This window comes from Lottia gigantea (assembly GCF_000327385.1).
Source record: "Lottia gigantea unplaced genomic scaffold LOTGIsca_5, whole genome shotgun sequence".
In the NCBI taxonomy this organism is placed as follows: domain Eukaryota; kingdom Metazoa; phylum Mollusca; class Gastropoda; family Lottiidae; genus Lottia; species Lottia gigantea.
The window spans coordinates 4,347-27,166 of NW_008709715.1; the positions used below are offsets into that span (position 1 = coordinate 4,347).

A 22,820-nucleotide genomic window follows, 5' to 3' on the forward strand; every position below is an offset into this window, starting at 1 on the left:
AAATGTGCCAAATAGTGAAAATATTCAGGAGAAAGTTGTAAGTAATTTTGAGTGAGATACCCTGTACTGTTCAACATATTTGAAATTTTTCTATTTTCAGTTCTCCTTTAATGACAGCTAGTATTGTATGAAGGTAGATAATTATGCGTAAAAAGTAAGCAGAATCAAATTATAACTATGTACATTTGATGCATAGCTCATTATGAATTACTATATGGTTGTTTTCAGAATAAAGAAAACACAATAGATAAAGAAATATTTGAAAAAATACCTATTGATTGGAGTTTAAAGTCTAAGTTACGTATTGCTAGTACAGATAATTTATCATGGTGTATGAACATGAAGTCATTTGATGAAGCTACAGGTCTACAGAGTTTTCTTACTTGTCAAGATAAAGTAGGTATACCTCTGTGAATTTAGAAATATCGAAACAACTATATAACTATGTAGCTATGTGGAATTATGAGTTTACCAAACCTGAAGATAATTTGACAAAAATTTAGTAAGATTTATAAAAATGGGACCTCTCATAAACATTGACTGTGTTGTTGGGTGGGCCCAATAAAGGTTTTTTGTAGAGAGATGGCAAAAGTGCTCTAGAAGGAAATCCAGCACATCCCAAGATGGATGGTTTCAAAGTTATGGGACAAAAATACATGACCTGCTTTGCTTGATCCCTTGTGTTGTCATCTGAAAAAGCAATGTTTGTTTCCTCTAATGGGTATTGATATTCATTCCTTAGATAACTTCATTTCAGTGGGATAGTCCAGAGTCATCTTTTAAAAGATGTTCATTATATTGGCAACATCCAAACTTACCCTGGACAAAATTGTTTCCACGTATTGTTTCAGAAAATAAAATAAGGTATGTAAAGTGTTAATTTCACGGTTAGAACGGATAACAATTTTATTGTATACTACTCTTCAGATTTCACGCTTTTAATCAGGAGTAGTACCGATATATCATAACAAAAAACTTTTCACATTTCACTCTCCAATCAATCAGTCCCTGTGTATTTTTATTTATGATAATGAAAATCATAGAAACATCTTCTATTCACAGATTTTCTTAATTATAACATAATTTTCAAATCAGCTTATTTAGAAATAACCAACAATTTATTTCCAGTCGAACTAATGTTATAGTAAATAATGAAGATATAAAGAAAAGTTTATTCAGTGATTGGTCTGAGAGTTTCACCTCTGTATTCCACCAACTACGCAGTAACTATTGTCCCTATTTCTATATCTGTACCCATCAGTTTACTGTATTATTTCGTGGACAAGGTATAGCTGGGAACTCTACTATAACAGCATTACTGTCGCCTACTACTAGAGGTTTCAGAGAGGCTCTTAAATTAGAAGGTATATATCTATCTTATGGGCATTGGAGCATTTAAGAGGAAGAGGCAATTAGTAGCATCTGGGAATACTTGATCAATTGCTGTTGTTTTGAGCAAATTCACAACTGGAAAATTGCAATCAATGTCAGTTGCTCAGGTTTGCAGTATAGAGTAGACTAATAGTGAAAACAGCTGTAAAAAGAATTCTGAAATAATTATTATAAATATTAAAAAAAAAAGGTCAGCTTGCATGAATGAGATGAATATTTGCTGAATTGATTGAGACATTTTCCCTTGACCAATATTTCGAATACCATAATTTATATATTATTTAACTCTAGGTATTGAATACTCTATGCCAATATTAGAGAAAAAGAAGATGAATATTGAAGGAGAGGTTGAAGAAAATGAGGTGTAAGTACAAAGGTTAATTTGGTTTTAAAAGCAAATGCATCATGCTAGTTTCTACTTACATTATACTGATCTTTAGGTCTTTGGAGTACAGGAGCTCTGAGCTGTGTTTATTTTCTAGAGAAAAAGAATGTAAGACCACAGAAGATGATGGTGGAGAAGACTGTTTAGATACAGATGAAGGAGCGTCGGTTTGGTTAGAGAGTATGGGACTGGATAAAAAACAGTTCCCATCTTTAGATCCAAACAAGGTTAAAATGTATCCTTTTTGATTGAACAAAATATGTTCAGAACTGCAAAGCTTTTGCATTTATTTTGCTCTTGTAAGTTTATGCATGTTTGTAATAGTTTGTTCATCTGCGCTTTAGAGGCTCAGCAACTTGAATTTTGTTCATGTACATCAAAGATCATTGCATTAACAACCACAGGAAGTGAAAAATGTGATAAATTTTATGTGCAATATATATGTATATACAATTACAATTCATATCGATTCACCCCTTTACCAAGATAATCAGACAAAAAGAAGGATATAGAAAAGTTGACAACAGACCAGAATCTATGTTATTAATACAAGGCAGTGAAGTACAGGGGTTGTTTAACTTCCTGTTGAATTGTCGTAGTTGTATAGCTAGTAGTGGTGAACAAGCTGGTCTACCACCAACCATACTGTCACCTACACCTTTTATAGGCTCTACATTTAAATCATATAAGGTCAGTATTGAATATGTTATCTGTAGCAATTATTTTTGTGTTTGAGTTAGTTAGACACACTATCCTTCTAACACTGTATGATATTGATATCAACTTCATGAATGTTACAGTGTTTCTAATCTTTCATTATCTTTCTTTTCCAGGTCAAACATTCAACTGCTAAACAGACAGATAGTGAAGGCAATTCATTTAAATCAAATATTTTAGAAATTACTGGTCCAATATTACCACATAATATTTTAAATTTAACATCATTATTAGAGGAAAGACTAACTAGTGATTTTAGTTTAACATTTAATAATCATGAACCTACTGCTCCCTTTAATATCTATCTTGAATCTCAGACTGAAACCACAAATTGTGATAGGAATAATATGAATTTAAGGCCTGATGTGAACTTTAGACTCTATAATAGCCAACAATTAGAGAAAAATGTGTGCAGTATTAAAATGATCAATAAATCTGACAATGGTTTTTCTGTGACAATTTAAAATGGTGGTACAAAAGTTGACTTTTGTTAAGAAATTGTTAATGTATTTATGTGTAATATATGATATAATAAATTATTCATAAAATGATGGTGATATTTCATTCATTGCAATATTTTTTGTTAAATACAGCCATGGCTCATTGGTTGCCTGCCCGTTGATGTTCCATTCGTAAGTTCCAGCTAAATGTGCTTGTACCATACATTGACATTTAGTTCAGACCACAAACATGAAGACTGGAGTTATCGCCCTTCACCCGTTATACCCATGCTCACTAATGCAAATGATATAAGCAAATTTGTTCGTGATTCATTATGGTGTAATCCCATGTCTGGTGGACCAGAGTATTTCCAATCACTTCCAGGCCATGAGGTAGGCTTACAATGTCTAAAGACGATTTGCTGCATAGTTGCATTTTCCGAAGAATACAATGAACACCGTTGAAACAAACATTGTAACTTGAAGAGTTGCAATTCAGTATGTTTGGACATTACAAATATCATTCTTTGATATTGAAAACGAACACTTTCGAAATGTGAAAGGTATAATATTACGGCCTTGTCTCTTTGATTTATGACGGTCTTAAAGTGATTATGTTGACTATACTTGATACAGTGCAGCAACATTATCACTAACCCGATCAAGAAAACCAACTTTCTTTGGTGGTCAATTTCAAGATTTCAATTAACCTTCTTTGAAAGTGTATGTCTCACAAAATATCCCAAACCTGTAAACGTATTATCAAGATATTCACTGCACTCATAAAAAAACGTTAATTGATTTGTATGTATGAATAAAATTATTGTGAACATATTTGGTGCATATTGCTGCCTATCACTTGTCAATTTCACAACTGCGATATCCTACAGTGACTTGTCAATCATTTAATATTGTTCTACAGTAAACATGTGTTATAGAGGCCTGGTCCTACTTGTCTGGTACTCCCCTTTCAATAGACTACTGGTGTTTCAGTAAGAATCATTGTGTACTGGTATTATAAGAGCTAATGACAGTACTATGGTAGTTTATTGTAGTGAATAGTTAATTACTGTCACTGACTACTTCAAACCTACTCTATCTGTCAATTAGTCAAACCCTTCAAACTAAAAACAATCACTAAGTCAAATGCTTAAGTGATGCCAAGTTTCATTTTGTATTTTCAAAACATGAAAAACTTCTTTTCTGCTTTCAGAAATAGGGAAAAAAGAATTGGTTTACAGAAGCAACATTCTACCGATGTACCTTTAGCAACAATACGATATTATCCACATCTTGATAATATATTACCGTTTCTATATCAATTTAGTTAGTAATCTACCCATGTAGCAAAAGCGTAAATTTGCCATCAGAAGTCTGCCAACAATCTGAGAACAGTATTAGCGATAGGAAATGTCAGATCAGTTTAAATTATCATCACGATGATACTGAAAGAGATGCTGTAGTAGTAAGGACCATTGACAAGTTAGAATGTGATTACTAAGGATTATATTCAATTTTAATCTGAGACAACTGGTATCTGAAATATGTCACCAGATTAACCTCTAGTATTTCTGAATAGAACAACCTCTGTTATAAGATGTCTTTGAACATCAACAAGATTTTCTCAGAGTGTCAGCTAATTTAGACATATCCAGAGGCAAAATAGAACGAGTGGTCCACTACCTCTTTTAGTAGATCGTCAACCATGTGGGGATGGGAGGACCTCCATATTATCTGAATCTTATCAAACGGAAAATGTTCTAAACTGAAGCACGCTGCCTGACAATGAGTGTTAATGTACTGCGGTAGAAAGGGCAGTCTAGCCTGAGGGTTTAACGCCTCGCTCCTTCATAACCATTGTATTCAAACTGATTCCTAGGGTATTTCTAGTATTGACTAACATACCACTTTACTTGTTTATCAAAACTGAATAAAAATAACAATTTAAATCATTAAATACCAGTTGAAAGTCATTTTAGTTTTGATTAGTCTTTCAATCATGTCAAGTGGTCCTTATTTTCTTTGATCGTTTGTATGTTCACCGACAATCAGAGAAAATATGGATCTATTATAAGTCTAAAGTCACTGATGTTCAGAATTCTATACAAGATAAAGTTTAACATCCGATAAACCATTCTAGAATGTGAAAGGGTTATTGTCTACAATCATGTGGCCCAAATATTTATTCATCCAGTATTTCGACCAAACCGTCGATCAAAATGTCCAAGGTTTAAAAAATTCCAATGGAACAAGTTTTTAAAATAAGATTTTCTCTTCGGTGACTGGAATTTTGCCTCGGATGAAATTTTGATTCTTGGTAATAACTAGATTTGTAAATACATTTAAATAATATGATTTCGGAAGATATGTAGGCCTTTTATAAATTGAAAGGAATGTGTACAATGACATGACAGTAACTTAGTTAACCATCTGTTCATTAGGTTACAGTGAACGGAAGTGACGTTAATATAACCATAGTAAATACTATACCCAGGGGATTGATTAAATTACTGCAGGGGACATGTACAATGTATTGTAATTCTATCAAGCATCAGTCCACCATCTTCTAGACTCTATTGTTTGATATCTTAATAAAGTCAACAACCAGTTCATTACATCACTGTGTTTTAATGAAACAATTTCAAAGTATTTACTGTTGTAGTTGAATGTGTCACAGCAGAGTAAACAAACAAATTTTAGACTTGGACTTCCGTTTCTCTTTCTTTGCTCTACTCTTTTATCATTTTATTAACATTTCAGAAATCGACAGGCCTGGTTAACGAGCCACGGAAAGAAGTAAAATGTGGTAGTAATTCTTTTGCATACATTGGTTTAATATTTGCAAAACTTGCAAAAAATGAAATAAGAGTTCTAAAATCTTGAGTTTTCATTAGGGTGTTTTTGATTTACGGCGCTCGTCGTCAGCAAATGTACTTTTTCTTTCAAGACGATCTGAAATGCCCCTATAACTTTTTTCAAAAAAATATTCAGAAGAGAAATCTTGAATTGGTTTCAGTATTATACGTTTTCAATTGTCCAGATAGGTAAAACGTAGAACTCAATTTCATTATAGAATAACTGTCAATTTTCCGGACCATTTGATTAGGATGCGGTTGTACAGCAAACATCTTTGAACCTCGCAAATTGTTATGATTTCTCAAATATTTTAAATTGATAGAGATGTCATGCTGTTTTCAATGGACGTTTTTCAATTTTCTACCGTCTCGGCCTTCTGTTAATATTTAGTTGTCGTGTAGGGTGGGCCTTATACTCACATCTTTTAACTTGTGTTCACTTTTCTTTGATTTAAAAGCTAACAATTGTTGACTGTTTATAAAACTGCAATTATCATAGTAAATGACAATCATTTGATTTAATCTTGTTTATTTATTTGTTTACTCTAATTTAGTATTAGTTGTTTAGTAACTTGTGTGTCGTCGTGGCAGTTGGTCCAATTTGAAGTGAATAAAATAGTAGTTAAAGATAGAAGACGGGATAGTAACAGGTTAATAAGATGGTACCGATTAAGAAACCATCATTAACAATCTGTCGTTTAAATATCGCATTATGTCTTCAGTCTCGTGTACTTCAGTACCATAATGACCAATATGTTAACATAGAATCTTCTTGGATTCATATTTTATTCTATTTCCCCAGATATCCTATAGCTTAGAATATTAACAAATGACTCAGCCTTATAAGTAGTAAATATTCAAGGGTTTTATTCACCCTGATACATCCCGGAACTAAATTTATTCTGTATGTCTATAGTAAAATGCAACATAAATTTATTTTTCTTACATACTTACTCAGTATGATTTTAAAGATGGGTTCCCTTATTTTTATTTATGAAAATGAAAATGCTAATACTTATATGAATAGAAAGTGTACAGAGGTGTTCTAATGACTTCGAAAAATACCAGTTTGTCTCACATGTCCTTAATTAATTCATAATAAGCTAAATTAGAAGAGAATTACCAGCAGAATTGCAATGAGTGACCGATCAAAAAAGGTCAAAAAGATTTTTTTTGTTTATCCAGACTGTACATAATGGACATTTGTGATTGGTTAAAACTCAATAAGAACATAATGATATGATTAAGAATACATGATAATTCATTAGAACACCAATTAATCAAATAGTTTGCTTAATTTGACACTAGAAAAAAGGAAACCCATCTTTAATATGACCAAACTTTCGTTTAATAGAACTAATAAAAAACGGAACGAAAGTTTGGTCTTATGTTAATTAGACTGATAATTACTTTTACTATTTTGAGTTTTATTTTTGAAATATTTTGGGGTTCAAAGCCTTTTAACGTAGCTTTTGAGTTCTTAGTCTGCTTAGTTTGAATTAAATGTTTCTACTCTTCCCGAGTTAGCACCTGCTAAATAGTAAATTGGACCACTTGTAAGTAAACCCATGATCTTCAATTTTCAACCATTTTATATCATAACAGAATATTGAATAGACTCAAGTCTTAACTTGATAGAAAATTTCACGTGCGATTGCGCGTTCATCGGCGTAGAAGTAAGAAGCAGTAGTTAGCGTGTTTGAAGACGGACTGATTTTCAAGAGTCTGTAATGTGATCCTTGTTTGCTGTGCTTACCGAATTCACCTTGGGCAAATTGGGCAATTTAATTGCTACTTATATATGGTGTGTTAGAAACCAAGCGGTATTTGTGATCACTTGATCTAGCAAAATCCCTCTTGTCTTGGTATTTTTCAAGCATTAACATATCAACTTTGGCGTTCCCAACCCTACCGCACTTCTCTTCAATTCTGTTCAACCTTTTCATAATTGACTCCTTTAAATACATCTCGAATTTCATCTCTGAAATTTTCGATTCGATTTAACACAGTAGATAGCCTGCAAAATGATGTATAAAACTTGTTTGAGACAGTTGTAAACGTTGATTTTAGATATCGCACCATCTTCATAAACACCGGAATTGTGACTGAAACTTGTCTACCGCAGTGGTCAACAATATATTAACAACTATATGTATTGTGATGTCAAATTTGATCTCTTAAAGTCAATATAAATGTAGTATCCTTGTTTTGTGAACTTCATCGAATAGGTATTTATGGTTTTCAAAAACAGCTCGGTGCACACTGTCATTAATAACAACGTTGCAAATATCAATAAAAGTAAGTCTCCTTTTGTTCTTCTCCATGAAGTTTGTCCCCACTTAGTTTCCCCATACACCAATTTAATTCATAGCGCAAAATACTTCATTTTTTCAAATAGCCCAAAATTAAATTAACTAGAAGTGTGAAAATAATGTTTTATTTTGACAAAACCAAAGGTGAATCCAGATGGTATCAAAGACTAATGGTTTAAGGACATATTTTATAATTAGAGTTCTCACACTCTGTTCTCAATAGAATTATGGTATGCATCATTTAATACATTATGGCTATGGTATGTGTTATGCCTAGGGAGTTAAAGGAACCCCAGAGTGTATTAAATATGCTTCATTTCTTATATGTAAAGATGTTGATATTAACAATATTTATAGTTGTGATCGTAATTTGATCTAGATCCCTTATTTTACCATCTTTGTCAATCTGTTGCGTCCTTTCAATGACAGAGTTCATTAATTATTTATACCAAGTTTGTCTATATAAATGTTTGACTTAATGGTCTTGGTAACAATACACAGTTATATTTAGTAAACAATTTGAAATTTTGCATTTTTTAAATTGCTTTTTCAAACAGATCATTACCTCGATCTTTGACTTTGGAAAAAAAAACAGTGGTATCATTTAGTATGAAGGCGATATGTATCTAAAATAGAATGAAATGCAAGTTATCATCTTAGTTTATGATTTGAACAAGATTAAGAAGTTACGCTACAAAGTAGTGTATACGTCTTGGAAATCTTTTTACTTTTGTACAAGCTGTAGAAGAGTCGCAACATTACACTAAGGTAGCTCAAAGCTATAGTGACAAGTTAAAACTTTTATAGCATCATTATTGTCGGCCTTGTTATTATTTCCATCAATCACCTCACAATTACTCTGTTTTACAACTGATGATAACTAGTTAAAAACATTACCGACTTATAGTTAACTCTTTATAGTACTAACAAGGAGCAGTTGTCATGATTACTCCTCTATTTTGTAAATCGTAAACACTTTCTTGATGAATCTTTAGTCGTCTTTTTGAGATCATCATCTTCTATAAAAATGTATTACCTCTACATTGCTCAAAGCGAATGGCAGTTCGAAGCATAACTATGTCTTTCGGCAATATGTAATATTACCATAATAACTACTGCTGCCTGCAGATTTCGGAATTATACATTGCAAATTCTATTTAAAATAAATCATACGAAAATATTTAAAAAATTAGAGACCGGGTTAGTTCGGCTATGGGGCAAGTCTGACATTCGTTGATAAGTAACTACCACCAACACCTGACGGTAGATTGCCAGAATCAGACAAAATTACGATGTTCACTAGCCTTGATTTAATGACCAAAGGTGAAATTGTTTCGTCTACTTTTCTGGCATTTACTACATCACATATTAATTAACAATGATGACTTTAAATATGAAGTTTGGTAAGATAATGCCTCTTACAATCTTAGTTACTTTTGCTTAATTCGTTGACGCAGTCAGTTGATACCATGTGTTATGAAAAAAAGGCCGAATGGGGCAAGTCCGGTTATTTTGACAGGGGCAAGGTCAACCATTAATCTAACCATTTGAAAGGCTATAGAAGGAATTTTCGTCTAGACTAGAAATGAAGTCTGGGTTTAGACATTCGAATGTAAAAACGCCTCGCATAGCACATCCCGTTGCCATTGGTTGATCCCATGTAAAAACGTGGTCACACAAACAGTATGTGGATACTTATCACATGATCGGTTATATCTTCCATAACTTCGACTCTGATGATGAATGAAATTGATAATATGAAGACTTACTGCTACTGTTGTATGATAATTGTTTCAATATTTCAACGTTTGATAAAACTTGTCCCAGGGAGTGACCGAGCTTACTCCTACCCGTTTTTGAAAGCGACTTCAATGTCTTTTTTTTCTGATATGTTTCCAGAGAAATTTAATCTTTAAGTCTTTTACACACAGCGAATTTCCGAAAAATGGCCGAACTAGCCCAAGCCTCCCTTACATAATAAGATGGAAATACTCAATTGTACCTGTAAAGGGAATACTTTAAGCTTCTTTAACTTTAAGCGTATACCACACTCACCATTACTAATATGGTTCCGATATTTCATAACATAGTTGGCAAATATTGCAAATTAAATTCAATGTGTGATAGAAGGATGTCTATTGCATGGGACGGTGCCACCGCCCATTCTACCATTGCATTAACTCTAGATAGTTTAATCTCTTGATGTAATAATGAGCAAAGCGTACACAGTACACGCGACATGCCATGATTATTAAGCTGTAAATAAGGTAATTGACGATAACAAGATGTTTATACTGGATGATTAAAGGATGACTTTCTCGTATTTTACTGTCTATTAAGGGATTCATATCGCTACATCTTTATTGAATCCTTTTTATTTTCAACCATAAAAAGTCCTCTTTATCTAAAAGTTCTAACTATTTTCATTCTCGAGCTTCTAGAACACGTTGATCTGGCAACAATAAATTTTGAGGTAGGTGAGGGTCGTTGACAGCGCAATACCAACGAAAACTGTACCATATTATACCAGGAAAAAAACCCCTAAAAACTATGGCTTCAGTAACTCGCTCATAAATCAAAGATTACTGTCTGACCAGCAATTGCAATTTGAACTCCAAAATTGTATTGAGAGCGTTTAATTTTCCTCAGGTTCATGAAAATAATTTTATTTAAAAAATGAAACTCTGAGTTCAAAATTTGGGTCATTTTCTGGTGAAATGTGTTTATTCAAAATATAAAAACATTAGACACAGGTGCAAGCAATTGAGATTAAACTTTATCTCGATATTTTATGCAATCCAAAAATAAAAATTTCTTTAAAAAGGAAATTATTGCTCTTTTGTTTTCCTGTCAACTTTAAGCTAATATGGTATAGGGTATGTTAAGTGCAATCACCGTTGTAGGATAATAACATTAACATAATCAGTATATTGACAAAATACAGTAAGTACTAATATAAGTATTTTGACAAGGTGTAAACAATCTGTTTAAGGTGATATAATTTAGTCTTTAGAGACGGTGAAAAGCCGCTAAGAATTATGAAGTGATCGTTTGGTTGACTTCACAGTAAAGGTATTGACGTATGTAATAATAATCACTGATTCTATTTAATACTTATTATACTATTATCTTATTAATCAAACTCGTATTATTCACGACTTTTTAATTGCAATTAATATTCAATATTAATAATATATTAATTATGATGACAGTAATTATATATTCATCATATCAACATGATGTTTGTTATAATTTTTGAAACATAATAAATAAAAATATTATAAGAAACATAGATTACGTGTACCTGACGCTAATTAAGCCTAAAAAAAACTCACCCACCCCACCTTTCTCAAATTTAAAACAGTTTATATAGTATATATTATATAGTTTCTGCTAGGATATTATCAGGTACAACAATTTTTAAATCTATTTTAATGGATACAAAATAAATACCGTATATATTTGATTTTGTCTGAATTTTATGAATGGAGCTTATGGTATTTTATTTCGACAGTTTTTATTTAAACTTTTTCAACAGTTTCATTCATAGTTCGCTCTTGAATAACATTTCGGATATTTTACTGCTTAAGGTACGATTGCCAAAATCAGTTTAGACATTTTGATTTGCTTGTCCATTTAGAGAAAATCACGAAAACTTCCAGAAACATTCTGAATGCTCACTGTTATTTTATTGTAAGAAGAAGATTTTTGAGGAAATCGAAGATTGCATGATACAATTTGCTTAACATTTTTCATCAGAATAAACCTGAATATATTATAATGTTAGTTAGTTATTTGGAATTGAGATTTCTCAATAGGGACCAAAATTATCATTAAGATGTTTTGTAAATAAAGTAAATTAGATTGTCAACAAGTGTTAATAACCAATAGCAAACCGTCACAAACTGTCAATCACATCAAATGTTCACACTAACAGTGTCATAAGTTTACTCTTAATCTTTGGTTTTATTTGTTATTGGTTGATCCTCTTTTCTTTCCTATTGTACTTAAGTCACGCCCAGTTAGTCACCACGGGTGATCCGTACGTCGCATATTTAAGTAGAAAAGGGCACTGCTAAACTATTTACATCTGAACTAGTAAATAGTGAACAAGGAAAAGTATTTCATATAAGTGGAAGAAAGGGTTTTCAAAATGACGCCTTCAGAGGAAAGTAGAGAATATATAGATGTGATAGGAGATGACGATCATGAAGATTCTAATTCGATCAGCGAATCTGGAGATGGTAAAAGGAAAACGAGTTATACATTACGTGGACTAAATGATGATGAGATTCACGAATTGAGATCCAAAATCAACGGTCGCGAAAGAAAAAGAATGCATGATTTGAATTTGGCTATGGAGGAGTTAAGAAACGTCATGCCTTATGCTAAAGGTCCATCAGTGAGGAAAATCTCCAAAATTGCGACTTTATCGTTGGCTAAAAACTATATCAGTATGTTAACTAAAACTGTAGAGGAACTACGACATTTATTAGATGATATGTATAGAAACGGTCCCCAGCATCATCCGAGATTGCCAGCAGCAAGTTTAGGACATCTTTCAGTACCATCTCCTTATATACCACTATCTCCTCCACCAACAGCGTCTATTGTAGGGGTTCCACATGGCTTTACGTATCCCTCACCACCGCCTGCCCACCACTTACCCGTACCATCAACGACACACCACCTACCCATACCACCAACGACACACCACTTGTCAATACCACCATCGGTGCGTCACTTACCAGTACCACCAACGACAAACAACTTATCTGTATCGTCTTCATCATCTCATCTGCAAACACCCTTGACAATAACTTGTACGTCATCATCCTGTAGCTGTTCGAGTTATCCTCATTCTCATAGTGCACCACCGTATCTACCACCCAGTGTCCATCAAGAGAAACCACATCAGCCACCAAAATACTTATCCTGATTTTTTCAAGGACAGAACGTGACTTTCAGCATCATAGTATAATGTGTGATTTGTTTTGAAATATTTTATCAGTTCGGTGTGGTTTGTTCATTGCTCCAAGCATGCAGCTTTGGAATCGTCTTATACGATTTAATATCAATTGTAATATCTGACAGAAATTACCTTTTATGGATGGTGAAATCAATTGTTACTTCGAAATCAGAAATATATCTGTCCACCTAACCCTAATCCTGTACAATAAGGATATTCGCCACCTTCGAACTTTTAACTGGTGATGACAGCCTTTTCTATGACGACAAAATTGGTGTATGTCAGATGGAAGCCTTGTTTGCTTCTGCTATCAGACTAAACTGTTACCATAGATTTGGTAATTGGATACAGACCTTGGTTACACTTGTCGTGTTGGTTTTATTGGATAAGACTGTAACACTATGTTTTGATTGGAAAGTTCAGATTCGTTCATATCTCTTCAGATCAAATTTGGGCTGTTATTCAATGTACAAACTTACGATGAAAATATCAAAAAGTTTGGATGTTCCATGACAATGAACATATTTCCGCTCGTTTGGTTAATTTTCAAATGACAAAGGTCAAATTTTAACGTTTCAAATGAGATTTGCTGAAATTCATAACTTATTGAGGATATTGACTTTAGACTGAATTATTTTTGTGTGATATTTTTGGTTTATTTCAAGAACAATTTTCTTCAACAAATCAAGCGCTTGATGTCTTTAATGTTCATGATAATAAAATGTTATATATTTATTATAAACTGGTCTCAATACATAGCTACGTGTACATGTACCACTAAACGTCATCAATATCCATTTGTGGCCCCCGCTCGACCCCTCACCTAATGTTTCTACAAAAGCCACTGGAAACACAATATTGCTCCCTTATGAATTAAAGTCTTACAGAATGCTATACACTGATTAAATTCACCAGCATATCAATCATAACTCCATGGCAGAATTCAAACAGGACTTCATTGAATATCTATTTGTTCGAGACGATGCACATGAAAAATGAATTACCAATTAACGACATTGTACAGCAAATTGGTCAAGAATTGAATAACGCAAGGCGAGAGTTTGCATGATACTATCCAAAGGTTAATTAGTTGGAATGGTTTAAAGAATCACTTGAAATAATACTGGAAATGTCAAAAATTCTCCCTAAAACTCTGCTCTCCAAATCGCCTGAAACTGTTTACGAGGAAATGTAAACATGTGAATGGGACTCGGGTGCCATCAATACACGTCCACAGAAATGTGGTATGAGAAAGCAACTAGGCATGATATTGTTTAATGAACAGTAATTCACAACAGAAGCTAAAAAAGCATAGATCAGCACAATTGTTGCATGCTACTTATGTAAAGAAATAGATTAATAAATTTCTTAGTTTTGTTTTCGATCTAGAACTCCAAATATCTATTTGGTTATAACTTTTGAATTTGTACGCATTTGCAATTTTTTGAAATTTTAAACTGACAAGTAACCTAGTCTCTGATTAAGAAAGAAATTACTTTATTACACGAAAGAGCTAAATTTTAGCCATTTGTATCATTTTAAAATTAAAATCTGACTTCTTATTCTTCTACATTTTAATATGTACAACTGTGTAAGTTCACCTTATGTTAAAGATGGTTTACCTTATGTTAAAGATGGGTTCCCTTATTTTTACTTATGAAAATGATAATGCTAATACTTATATGAATAATAAGTGGAGGTGTTCTAATAACTTCGAATAATACCAGTTTGTCTCACATGTCCATAATTAATTATGGAGAATTGTCAGCAGAATTCCAATGAGTGAAGGTCAAAAAGTCTTTTTTTGTTTATCCAGACTATACATACATTGAAATTTATGGTTGGTTAAAACTCTTAATCATATGCAATAAGAACTTAATGATATTATTAAGAATACATGATAATTCATTAGTAACACTAATTAATCAAATAGTTTGCATAATTTGACACTAAAAAATAAGGAAACCCATCTTTAATTCATTAAAAACTTCGCATTGCGATTTTGTTGAATTGTAAGAGAACTAGAAGTCAAATAACTAATTTAAGATTATTCAAAATAAGATGCAGTTTGTATGGCTGACAGACATGCTATTAAAACCTATTTACGTACATAAATATTGTGGTTATTTACATAATAAATTTACAACAAAGATATTAACATTTACAATATACAGAAGAATATAAAAACTATGAACATTATTTGATTCCAACAATAAGGTTTTTAGGCCCACAGATCTTCTGTTCTTCCAAATTTAAACACCATTCCACTACAAGAAAATAAGAAGATACAATATATTTGAGAAAATCATACAGCTTACAGAAAGCTTATTGATACAATTATTTTTCTTGTTTTAAGAAGGAGAACTGTAACATATCTAGACAATTAAGCTCTGTTTTTTAAAGTTCTTATGTTTATTCTGATCAAATCAAGCTTTTCGTTAACTGGAAGATATACCTTCCAATGAGTATTTTAAAAATAGACAGTTTAGATATACAAAAATAAGTAAATGTTTCCAGTGTAATTTCAACTCACCTGAAGAAAATCAAAGCATTTTGAAGAAACACAGCAATTCCAGGCCAATCAGGTATATCACCTACAAAAAAATTAAGATATCAAATTATAAAAAGAGTGTGTTCTGAACTCAAAAATTGTTCCTTACATTTTAATGAGTATCAATTCAAAAACTAGAAAGCTCAGAAAGAACAGTTTGGTAGTAAATTGTGCACAATTTTATTTTGCTATAAGTTGAGAATTTTGTTTTTGAATTAAATGATTTTTAACCTACCATGATTTCCTACTACATAAAAACCAAACAAAATCCAACAAGCAGCAATGAGAGCTCCAAATGCTAACAAGAATCCAAAAAATAGCCAAACTCTAGCACCTGGAAAAATAATGACATTAAAGTATTACAACAGGAAATATTTGATATTTCAACACTGAAAACAACAGTATCTATATCTATATATTTCAGCATTGAATTATCTTGATCAGTGTGTGGAAGTCTAAGGACTTTGAATAAGTCATCTTCACTCATAATTCCTTGTCAATCCAGCTGTAACTGGGTACAGATAATCCCAGAAAGATCAATTCCAAGAGATTGGGCCAAGGACCAGTTGGTAGAAAGGATCATCTGTGACACTAAGTTGTTATCCTTATAAAATGTAGTCGTTCCTTCCTTTTTCTTTTGCTTTTTTGAACATTAATAATACATTACAAGAAGACAACATCAATTCTAAGGAGTGTGTTAGTTAACTAAACAAGTTTGAAAATCAGAAACATTTATTCTGAAACAGAAATAATGTTTCATGGACAAAAGTCTGTCTTTTGAACCAGACTTAAGTTACTAAACTATTGTGGATCTTAAACAAAATGAAAACTTACCAGTTTGACCTAAACAACCATTAGTATAAGATTCACCTCTTATTTGACCAGTAGACACAGAGTTCATCCTAAAATATAAATAGATGAAAAAAACTCCAAAATTTTAGATATTGATAGGGAACCTTTGTTATTATCTACTAACAATATATTTTAGACATTGCAGTCTTTGGGTGAATAATATGGCATAAGATAACTTTATATCTGAAGTTGATATAATACATCTATTAGATACAATAGTAAAATCTGATGAATGAAACCAAAAATAGCTAAATATAGTAAAAACAAAAATTATCTATGTACATTCTTTGATGGATGGCTAAATAACAAATATACATGTATACAAAAAGAATGTTTAGCTGATATGACATATATCTATATGATAAGGTAGTTTTGTAGTAGACTAATTACAGAAAGAATGCTATAGTTGATATGACACATCATACATGGTGTATGATAAGATAGTTCTGTACTAGAATAATTACAGAAAGAATGCTATAGTTGATATGACACATGTGTCCGATAAGATAGTTCCATAGTACAATACTTACAGAAAGAATGCTATAGTTGATATAACACCTGGTGTATGATAAAATAGTTCTATATTATATTCCTTACAGAAAGAATGCTATAGTTGATATAACACCTGGTGTATGATAGGATTTTTCTATAGTGTATTACTTACAGAAAGAATGCTATAGTTGATATGACACATGTGTCCGATAAGATAGTTCCATAGTACAATACTTACAGAAAGAATGCTATAGTTGATATAACACCTGGTGTATGATAAAATAGTTCTATATTATATTCCTTACAGAAAGAATGCTATAGTTGATATGACACCTGGTGTATGATAAAATAGTTCTATATTATATTACTTACAGAAAGAATGCTATAGTTGATATGACACCTGGTGTATGATAGGATTTTTCTATAGTATATTACTTACAGAAAGAATGCTTTAGTTGATAATACACCTGATGTATGATAGGATTTTTCTATAGTGTATTACTTACAGAAAGGATGCTATAGTTGATAATACACCTGATGTATGATAGGATTTTTCTATAGTGTATTACTTACAGAAAGAATGCTATAGTTGATATAACACCTGGTGTATGATAGGATTTTTCTATAGTGTATTACTTACAGAAAGAATGCTATAGTTGATATTATACCTGGTGTATGATAAAATAGTTCTTAGTATATTACTTACAGAAAGAATGCTATATTTGACAATACACTAAGTGTATAAGATAGTTATGTAGTAGAATTTATAGAAAGAATGCTATAGTTGATAATACACCTGATGTATGATAGGATTTTTCTATAGTGTATTACTTACAGAAAGAATGCTATAGTTGATATAACACCTGATGTATGATAGGATTTTTCTATAGTGTATTACTTACAGAAAGAACGCTATAGTTGATATTATACCTGGTGTATGAAAAAAAAGTTATGTAGTAGAACCATTATAGAAAGAATGCTATAGTTGATATGACACCTGGTGTATGAGAAAATAGTTCTATATTATATTACTTACAGAAAGAATGCTATAGTTGATATGACACCTGGTGTATGAGAAAATAGTTCTATATTATATTACTTACAGAAAGAATGCTATAGTTGATATAACACCTGGTGTATGAGAAAATAGTTCTATATTATATTACTTACAGAAAGAATGCTATAGTTGATATAACACCTGGTGTATGAGAAAATAGTTCTATATTATATTACTTACAGAAAGAATGCTATAGTTGATATGACACCTGGTGTATGAGAAAATAGTTCTATATTATATTACTTACAGAAAGAACGCTATAGTTGATATAACACCTGGTACATGATAAAAAAGTTCTTTAGTATATTACTTACAGAAAGAATGCTATAGTTGATAATACACCTGATGTATGATAGGATTTTTCTATAGTGTATTACTTACAGAAAGAATGCTATAGTTGATATGACACCTGGTGTATGAGAAAATAGTTCTATATTATATTACTTACAGAAAGAATGCTATAGTTGATATGACACCTGGTACATGATAAAAAAGTTCTTTGGTATATTACTTACAGAAAGAATGCTATAGTTGATAATACACCTGATGTATGATAGGATTTTTCTATAGTGTATTACTTACAGAAAGGATGCTATAGTTGATAATACACCTGATGTATGATAGGATTTTTCTATAGTGTATTACTTACAGAAAGAATGCTATAGTTGATATAACACCTGGTGTATGATAGGATTTTTCTATAGTGTATTACTTACAGAAAGAATGCTATAGTTGATATTATACCTGGTGTATGATAAAATAGTTTTTAGTATATTACTTACAGAAAGAATGCTATATTTGACAATACACTAAGTGTATAAGATAGTTATGTAGTAGAATTTATAGAAAGAATGCTATAGTTGATAATACACCTGATGTATGATAGGATTTTTCTATAGTGTATTACTTACAGAAAGAATGCTATAGTTGATAAGACACCTGATGTATGATAGGATTTTTCTATAGTGTATTACTTACAGAAAGAACGCTATAGTTGATATGACACCTGGTGTATGATAAAATAGTTCTATATTATATTACTTACAGAAAGAATGCTATAGTTGATATAACACCCGGTGTATGATAGGCATGATTGAAATCAGCTGATGAAGGATATACAGCTGCAGCATCAATAACCATCCACCAACCAGTGAAAAACTAAAAATAACAATGAATATAGTATCAAACAAGTCAAGCAACTATCAAAAGCAAAAGATATAGCAAAACATATTTTATTCATATCAATATCATACCAATACTTTTTTTTAAATAACAATATAAAATTTCATTTCGTCTTGCAAATAAGATGCCTATCATAGACTTTGCATCAACAGTAAATGTGTTGCTGACATAAATACACCAACGTGGAGATCATGGTATGTAAGTAGGTCTACAAAGATGGCAATAGGCATAATGCTTAGGGCAAACATGTTTGATAATAATCAGTCATTTTTTGGTGATTGTTTTTTTCATTTGACCGCCCTACGATGAGCCAAGCTCCATAGAGCGTCATCATCCAATAAGAGAAGTTCTATTTTTATATGATACAATAAATAAAATAATTTGTTTATTATTATGAAATAATAAATATTATCATATCAAAATTTTAAACATAATGACATCACAAAATGGTGACAGGTATGAACAACTTTAAATCGGTCGGTGAATAATATCTTGACAAGACTCTAGTCTGCGACAAAAATCAGCGACCAAACCATTCATGTGCCCTAAGCTTAACGCATTTTGACTTATATGCAGTAGTGTTGTATCTACTTCCATAAAGCTACATAAATACATGAACCAGTACTTACCATAACACCAGAAATTACAGAGGCAACATAATTTCTTCTTTCACCTAATTCTATACAATCACATTTTGGCCATTGACAGTTATCAAGGAAACCAGACATTTTGGAACTATTTATCTCAATCTAAGCCTATAATAAGAAAAATGTCATATTGGAATGATATTAGACACCGGGTAGTCTTCAATAAATCATTTTTCACTTTATAATAATAATAATAATAATAACAATCTATTTATATCGCGCTGGTATTTACAACAGTAAAGTTGCTCTTTAGCGCACATAATGTTTTAAAAAAAAAAACAAAAGACACACACACATATATAAAATAGTTGTAGATATATTTCATTTTCAGTATCCGTATCAAAAGTCATGACTCTATATATCATAAACAGTAGGCCTACCTAACATTATCACTACCTGTATCAGACTCAAACTAAAGTCAAGACTTGCTCTATCCTCTCACCATACTTATATACCAGTGGTATTTTGTTCAGCCATGGACTGAGATTTTTGATACATATTTACAGTTCAGAAGTAGCCTGTAAATGATGTCTTTAGGGGTGATACAGTGTAGACAGAGTAACTCCAAACATATCATTGACATTTTAGGGTCAAAGTAGATGGTAGCGTTCATACCGCCTGTAGTATTTATTTCACTGGTGGCCAAGAAGGGTAATTAACGCCTTATTGTAGATTAATTAACATAGCCTAGCATGATTCACAATCCCCAGACATTGCCTAATAAACAGGACATTATATGCATTTCATTTAGTGCTTGAAGTCGAACAATTCCTACAGTGTTGACGTTTTCCCTTGTGACGACGGACAATTCCTACAGTGTTGACGTTTTCGCTTGTGACGACGGAAACTCACACAGAAACACAGAACTTACAAATAATAAACATTGGAACAGTACCTTACAAAAGAACGCTGAAAAGTGTAATAATTAATTTCAAAAGATATTTATATTATAACAAATCTTGTGATGATTTGTCAATATATTCACATTTTCCTTTTTTCAATGGCAACCTTTTCTGTTTTCTTTTCACGAGTAATGAAAACTACTTTTATGGGAGATAATAAATCTATAATTATGGTTACCTCCCTTCGATCGACAGTTACAAAATCCAGTTGTGATTTTTCGAATCATCTAAATAAGATAAACATAATAGTTCGTTTCTACAGGCTTTGTCCGTACATTTCCATTAAAAAATAATGTAAACTGATAGATATAAATGTTGCAATAATGTGGCACACAGCATACCATATTTCATAATTCCCCAAACCCTAGCTAACCCCAACTCTGTAACATAGGTCTCACTAACCTAGTGGTTTTGGGGCTTGCTCGGAAGCTTCCTGGTCGAGTGTTCGAATCCCAGTAAAAGCTTTTTGAAATTTTTTTTTTTACTAATTCAAACACTGTCTTTTCTATTATTTTTGAATTTACAATTTTATTCTGGAAACAATTGATAAGGCTGTGCACAAGTTTCCTTGACTGCAGTTTACCATTTGGAGTCGTTTTCGAGAAGGGTATAACTTTGTCATGGGCCATTTAAACTGAGTTGATATTTTCTTCACCAATTTGTGATGAAAAGATGCACAACGATGTACTCTTTAATTTCATATGCGAAAATCACATCTTTTAACAATCTATCACCCTTTCCTGAGCTAACCCTATTTGACTTCGACAAAAAAGATGTTTACCCTAACGTTAACCATAACTTTAGATAATTCTCTCCGTAAAACCCAGTTCTCCGTGGCCAAGTGATTTTGGAGCTTGCTCGGAATCCAAGTAAAAGCTTTTTGAATCTTTTTTTTTAACAAACAGTCAAACACTGTCATCTATCATAATATCCGTCAAGTCATCTCTATAACTCAAATGTCATTTTGAAAACATTATTGCATTGTTATTTTCTTAAATGGTAATTTCAAACGCAGTCCTTATTTAGTTCTTTTCTACAGGCTTAGTCCGTAGCCTACATTTTCTTAAAAAAAAATAATGTAAACTAATGAACATAAATGTGGCACACAGTCATACCATATTTCATAATTCCCTGAACCCTAGCTAACCCTATCTGCGGAACCTAGGTCTCGCTGGTCTAGTGGTTTTGGCGCTTGCTCGGAAACTTCGGGGTCGAGTGTTCGAATCCTAGTAAAAGCTTTCTGAAAAAAATTTTTTGTTACTAATTCAAACACTGTCTTTTCTATTATTTTGAATCTGCAATTTTATTCTGGGAACAATTGATAAGGCTGTGCACAGCTAACCCTAATTGCCCTTAACTGCAGTTTAAGTTAACCGTTTGGGGGCGTTTTCGAGAAGGGCAAATCTTTGTCTTGGGCCATTTATACACCTGAGTTGATTTTTTTCTGCACCAATTTGTGTTGAAAAGATGTGCAGCGATGTACTCTTTAATTTCATATGCTAAAATCATATTTTTTAACAATATATGACCCTTTCCACAGCTAACCCTATTTGACTTTGACAAAATCTGTAATCTGTAATCGCTTTCGTAACATTACTTAACTTCAATGTTACAATTCCATGCACAACGATTTATTCCTTAATTTCATATGCGGAAATCATATCTTTTAACAATCTATGACCCTTTCCAGAGCTAACTCTAATTGCCTTTGACCACATCTAAACACATTTGGAGCTATTCTCGAGAATATCAAATACGAATAGTTTCTATGATATAATTGGGATGTTTATAATTTACTTCCCTAATGTTACAGTGATTATAAATGTCAAAAAGGCGTCTAAAATCATGCTTTATTATGTTTTCCAAGATGTGCATAATGCTTTCCTTTCATTTCAAGTATATGGTAATCTATGCTAGTCTACCCTTTCTCAATATCAGTATCACATGCATCCTGTGGTCTGATTAGTATTTTCAGACTTTTAACAGCAATTTAATTAATAATTTCCAATTTTTCACAATTAAAAACTACTCATATCTGAAGCTCATAACAATACCGAATCCCCTTGT

The 22,820-nt window shown here is 32.0% G+C and overlaps 3 protein-coding genes across 3 annotated transcripts; 2 read left to right on the plus strand and 1 right to left on the minus strand.

The window, feature by feature from the left end:
• Nucleotides 1-264: 264 nt before the first annotated feature.
• LOTGIDRAFT_106337 (hypothetical protein) lies at nucleotides 265-2,958 on the plus strand (the record flags this gene model as incomplete). Its single annotated transcript, XM_009061708.1, has 7 exons — nucleotides 265-396; nucleotides 743-864; nucleotides 1,129-1,364; nucleotides 1,684-1,739; nucleotides 1,891-2,004; nucleotides 2,264-2,467; nucleotides 2,611-2,958. Coding segments are annotated over 7 exons (1,212 nt in total), but the record flags the coding sequence as incomplete, so codon positions are not given.
• Nucleotides 2,959-12,377: 9,419 nt separating this feature from the next.
• Nucleotides 12,378-12,566, plus strand: LOTGIDRAFT_70673 (hypothetical protein; the record flags this gene model as incomplete). Its single annotated transcript, XM_009061690.1, has 1 exon — nucleotides 12,378-12,566. A coding segment is annotated over one exon (189 nt), but the record flags the coding sequence as incomplete, so codon positions are not given.
• Nucleotides 12,567-14,007: 1,441 nt separating this feature from the next.
• On the minus strand, nucleotides 14,008-20,855 carry LOTGIDRAFT_203131 (hypothetical protein). The gene is made up of 7 exons (XM_009061709.1): nucleotides 20,747-20,855; nucleotides 19,834-19,959; nucleotides 19,068-19,180; nucleotides 16,456-16,523; nucleotides 15,857-15,955; nucleotides 15,604-15,664; nucleotides 14,008-15,337 (listed from the first exon to the last, which is right to left on the minus strand). The coding sequence occupies exons 2-7, from the start codon at nucleotides 19,930-19,932 to the stop codon at nucleotides 15,292-15,294; spliced, it is 486 nt and encodes a 161-aa protein (XP_009059957.1). The 5' UTR covers nucleotides 19,933-19,959; nucleotides 20,747-20,855; the 3' UTR covers nucleotides 14,008-15,291.
• Between the last annotated feature and the right edge of the window lie 1,965 nt (nucleotides 20,856-22,820).